This window comes from Elaeis guineensis, chromosome 2 (assembly GCF_000442705.2).
Source record: "Elaeis guineensis isolate ETL-2024a chromosome 2, EG11, whole genome shotgun sequence".
Taxonomy (NCBI): domain Eukaryota; kingdom Viridiplantae; phylum Streptophyta; class Magnoliopsida; order Arecales; family Arecaceae; genus Elaeis; species Elaeis guineensis.
In genome coordinates, this window is record NC_025994.2 from 127,077,276 (window position 1) to 127,082,275 (window position 5,000).

Below are 5,000 nucleotides of genomic sequence, written 5' to 3' on the forward strand. Positions count from 1 at the left end.
TCAATAGCCATAAAGGTATTTTGAGCAAGTTGTTTTCCTTACTATATTTGTATCATCTCTCTTGTACCATCTTTTCTTTGTATATATAAGTTTCTCTCTAGCAATAAGTTGAGAAAGCGAAAGCTAGTTTTTTTATCCTTTGCTTGACCCGCTGACTTTGAACTAATTAAACATAACCTTTCCTGAAGAGTCTCACTCAAATCCTGTCATCCCTATCCATTACTTATCTTATGGACAGTAATGAGGGATCAATTGAGATCGATTAAAATTGGACAAAATTTTTAGTTTAATTAAACTATATATATGCGGTACAAAAATCTTTTTCTTCTTTACAGCTTGTTCTCCTATCGTAAGAAAGCACTCTCAGTTTAGGTCGGTAAAATATGGTCTCCAAAATCCGATGTCGTAAGTTCAAATCATACATTTCTAGGTGTCCACACATATCATTGTTAACTACCCAAAATGAGAAGCAAAAATATTCTAATAGAGTTGAATTTGGAGAGAGTACAATAGGAATTGCTCTGAATTTGTAAACAAATTATGATGGTGTTGTATTAACGGGTGACATTTTGATGATACAAAAAGGAAGTACTATAGAAGCAATAGCAATAATTGCTTGGATATCTGAGTGAGGCTTATTTGGCTAAACCTATTGATGGGAGAGGTGAGCTTTTAAATCTCGATTAATTGATTCTATTGTGATCTTAAGTATTATTTTGAGATGAACATCTTCAAACAGGTCTTATTGCTATTGATTCGGTGATCCCTCTAGGATGTGGACACTGAGAATTATTAAGGATAGCTCGGACAAACAGTAGCAGTCATAGATAAGATTCTTTACCTAAAAGTGCAAATCTGATGTTAGTTCTTGTTCCCTTTGATCGACCTTGCTTTCCTTTTCGCTTTGCTTTTTGAATTCATTTTTGTCATAGATGAATTTTGAACCAGAATACTCTAGTCCTAAGACTTGGAAATGATAATGGTCCCTCCTTAACATCCTGAGTTATCATTCAATATTGATTAATGTAGTATGGGAGTTCAAGCTAGGCAAGGTACAATAAAGGTTAGCGAACATGGTAGGCGCGTTACAAATCAATCACATAAACACAAAAACATGAGGGAGTCAAAATTAAAAGAAAAAAAGGTATTAGAAGGTAAAAAAAATAATTATGGATAATATACAGGGAAGAGATGATAGGAGCAACAAATCTGGTCAATGGTATGTATTGTGTTTCATGAGTGAATATTGTGCATTCCACTCTGCTTTTATATTCAGGATAGGAAAAGAGAACTACCACTGGGCCCGTTTAGCCTCAGACCCCAGCCCAATACGGCTTTAGGCTCGGTGGGTGGTGGACTGTGTCTGAGATGATCCGTTGGCTCGTGGATCTTTTTTTTTAAAAAAAAAATTATAAATGGGCCATGCCATGCACGGTCCGTTTCTAACCGTTACAGGCGTAGGGTGTGGGCACAGTGACCAGGGGAGAGCGGAGAGGGTTCTGGGGGGACGGCTTTGGTGTAGACGAATGCTGGGGCCTGAAGAGAGGGGAGAGAGGGTGGTGGTCGCATGGAGCCGAAGGCGGATGGCGGGTGCAGCGCAGACGGCGGCAGAGCAGGGTCGCGGCGGATGCCTTGTGAGGGGAGAGGAAGGAGAGGATGGAGGGGGTTCTTGGGGGGGGCAGCTTTGGCGCGGATGGACGCCAGCGCCCGAGGGGAGGGGAGGGAGGGTGGTGGTCGCGTGGAGCCGGAGGTGGACAGCGGGTGCGGCACGGATGACGGCAGGGTGGGCTCATGGTGGGTGCGGGTGCAGTAGCCGGGGGAGGGCGGAGGGAGTTTCGGAGGAGGGCTATGCCATAGCACGGCCCGTCTCAAAGGGACCGGGCTGGCACGCAGGCCATGTTGTGCCTGGCCAATGGGTCATGCCGACCTAGGCTTTTATGGGCCAGGCCGAGCTTGGGCTATGGGCCAGAAAACCCAAGCTCAGCCCGGCCCCCCTCTTATGGGTCATGTGAGGTATGGCACGGTACTGTAGCTGATAGGCCGTGCCTGGCATGGCCCGTCCTATGCTGAGCTAGGCTATGTCATGAGCGGGCAATGGGCCATAGTCCAGTCCGTTACCCATCTCTATCGGTTTGTTCAAAGAATGGCATGTAGGTTTTTATCCAGTCATATATGTCAAAGGAGTTCAGAAGTCTAAGATGCCAAGTTTCTAGTTCTTTGGGATATTGAGATCATCATTCACCATGTATGGATTGTGAACTAAATAACTTCTACAGGACAGGGTATCCATGGCCATAGAAGATTATTTTGTTGTATCATCCGTTTTTCAGACTGCTGCATTTCCGTCCTTAATCATCTGAGCTTTTTTCTTTTATTTTTTTTTGAAGTAATTAAATATAGTAGTACCGTCATATGATGCACGTGAAAATAGAGTGTATATTTGTTGAATGATGAATCCATTAATCTCAATGAGGTCTTTTGATATGTTTTCATAATTCTATTCATTTATTTTAATGGATGATTTTAACTTGGTCACGTGAGGTGGTCTATTCTCTAGCCTCCTCAGAACCAGTACTTTTGAGTTTGAATGTTTTGTGCTTACATTTGCTGGCTATGTAAAAGAATCGAGGTTATATTTTTTTGAGAGTGGTGCATAAAGCTGTCAATTTGAGTTGGGTCAATCGGATTGGCCCATCCCGTCATGTAAATAGAACAGATTGAATTCATATTTTAGCGATCCATTTAAAAGCAGATCAAATGATCTGCTCCATTTAGGTTGGCGGATCAGGACAAGCTGATCCGTCTATTTTGTTTAGTAAAAAGAATATTATCAAATCTCCTTGAGGTTTTGATCCTTGTCTAGTTATCCATCTATTTTGTGTAGTAAAAAATTACCAACCCTCCAGAGATCGTGGAGGGGATGCGGAGAGGAGAGGGAATGGTTAATAGTTTTTTTTTTTTTTTTCGGGACGGGGTGAATTTTGGTGGATTGACTTGTTTAACCCGCAGTCCACGACGGATCGGATCAGATTAGAGTTTTTTCAACCAATCAGTTAAACAGGTCAGCCCGTCCGGCCCCATTTAGAGGTGGGTTGGGGTGGGTCGGCCCATCTTGATAGCTCTAGTGGTGCATTTATCTATTCCTCGCAACACAGCTGGTAGGTGGCAGTGAGGCTCCTGTACCATCTTGTTCTAAGGTTTGGGATGATGAATACGGCACTGCAATCTTGCATTGTTTTGGATAAGTTATTTCATGGATAAACCCATTATTTACCGACCTCTGAGATTAGCCATTGACCAGAAAAGGAGAAACCAAAAAAAACCCATGAGAAAATGTCGCAGTCTCCCTGTTTTTTTGTAATGGAAAATAATATTACCGTGTTTACGCATAGAATTTGCGAACATGACGCCATGAGAGTCTGCTCAAAAGGTTCCTATAAAGATCTGAAGCATTATTCCATTAGCATCAGCCTAGAGAAGCATTGGATAGCCGGGCTGTCAGTCTACACCCTGCTCTATCCTATTGATATTGAAGAGGAAGAAGTTTATTTCAATATTTTTAGATCTTGATGACTGGCCAAGATTGGGATGAGCTGACATCAAGATTTTATTTTTATGTGACATTTTCAGATTTTATTGATTTATAATTTTATATTGATTAGAATGATGAGGTCAAGATTTTTTTGCATATTACATCAGAGAACGTCTGATATCAATATAAATGACGATCACGGTTGAGATGAAAATTTTGACCTTTCGTTTACTTTGACCACAAGACCGCGTTGATTCCGTCGCCTTCCAAAAACTTGTTGTCTAGGTCCAACAACCTAAAGAACTGGATCACCATAAACAGAGTATAAATAGTAACAAAAATTTATGCATCATATTCTACTATGCGACACATATTAGGTGTGTCCGATCATTTAAAAATGTGTTTGCCACATGGGAGTTAGTGGGTTTTTGGGAAGGTCTTAAATGTAGTTCCGAGCTTCAGACCTTTGTAATAAAGGGGGTCCGCTGGTTATTATCTCTATTTTTACTAAATCTAATTCTATTGGTGCTCGGTTTCTCCTTTAATGCAGGATATTTTGTGTTGAAAGCAATCTTATTTTGCATTCAATCTGTCAAATCTCCAGAAAAGGAAATCAATTAGAGAACCGGGCTGCCAGGTGTGCCTTGAATGGCTCATTTAATCTTGATAGGAAGCATCCTCTGCTGTTTACTTTGCAAAGATTATTATCATCTGATGTGTCTTCTTCTATTATGTAAATTAGTGCGCGGTTCAGGGTTTGGGCGACTGTTAGTTGTCAGCTACGTAAGTGGTTTATGGTAATGTAATGTAATGCCTTCTGTTTTAATTCCCCATCGTCACCCCCGCCAGAAAATAAAGCGCCCGCTAATGTAGGTCGAGGAAATGGATCCTCATGATAGGAGGGGATCTGGGTCGAGCTGGTCCGTGGAAACCCTAGGGCTGCGTTTGCGTAACTAATTTTTGGGCTTATATTCAAAAAATTGGCAGCCATTTGTTGTATCCCTGGAACAAGAAGCAGAAGGAGGAATAGACAGCGACCAATCATCACTGGCTCCGTATAATTATTCTCAGGTTTTGCTCCTTCTCCTCCTACTTGGTTGATACGATATCTTGCTGCGTGGGGACTATATATTTGACAGAAAAATATATAATAGAGAAAGAGCGGCGGGCGGGGGCCGAAGGGAGCGGTGTGGGAGAGATGGGAATGATATCGCTGGATGGTGTTCGGGACAAGAACGTGATGCAGCTTAAGAAGCTCAACACCGCTCTCTTCCCCGTTCGCTACAACGATAAGTACTACGCCGACGCCCTCTCCTCCGGCGAGTTCACCAAGCTCGGTCCGTTTTTCTTCTTCTTCTTCTTCTCTTTGTCGGTATGTAATTGGGTTTAATGTCGATGGTGATCTTCTTCTTGCGTGGTTGGTTGTTACTTGCGATCGATCGATCGATCTTGACGGGTGGGCTTGTTC

General features: G+C 42.2%; 1 protein-coding gene across 2 annotated transcripts in view; it reads left to right on the forward strand.

Moving 5' to 3' along the window:
• Positions 1-4,340: 4,340 nt before the first annotated feature.
• Positions 4,341-5,000, forward strand: part of LOC105042048 (uncharacterized) — a 6,672-nt gene continuing 6,012 nt past the window's right edge. For both annotated transcript variants that reach the window (XR_002164696.3, XM_010919175.4), the window contains exons 1-2: positions 4,341-4,603; positions 4,687-4,869. Coding sequence is in view for 1 of the 2 variants with exons in the window: in XM_010919175.4 (XP_010917477.1) it covers positions 4,731-4,869 (139 nt within the window). In the remaining variant the exon portion in view is untranslated. The remainder of the gene's footprint in view (positions 4,604-4,686; positions 4,870-5,000) is intronic.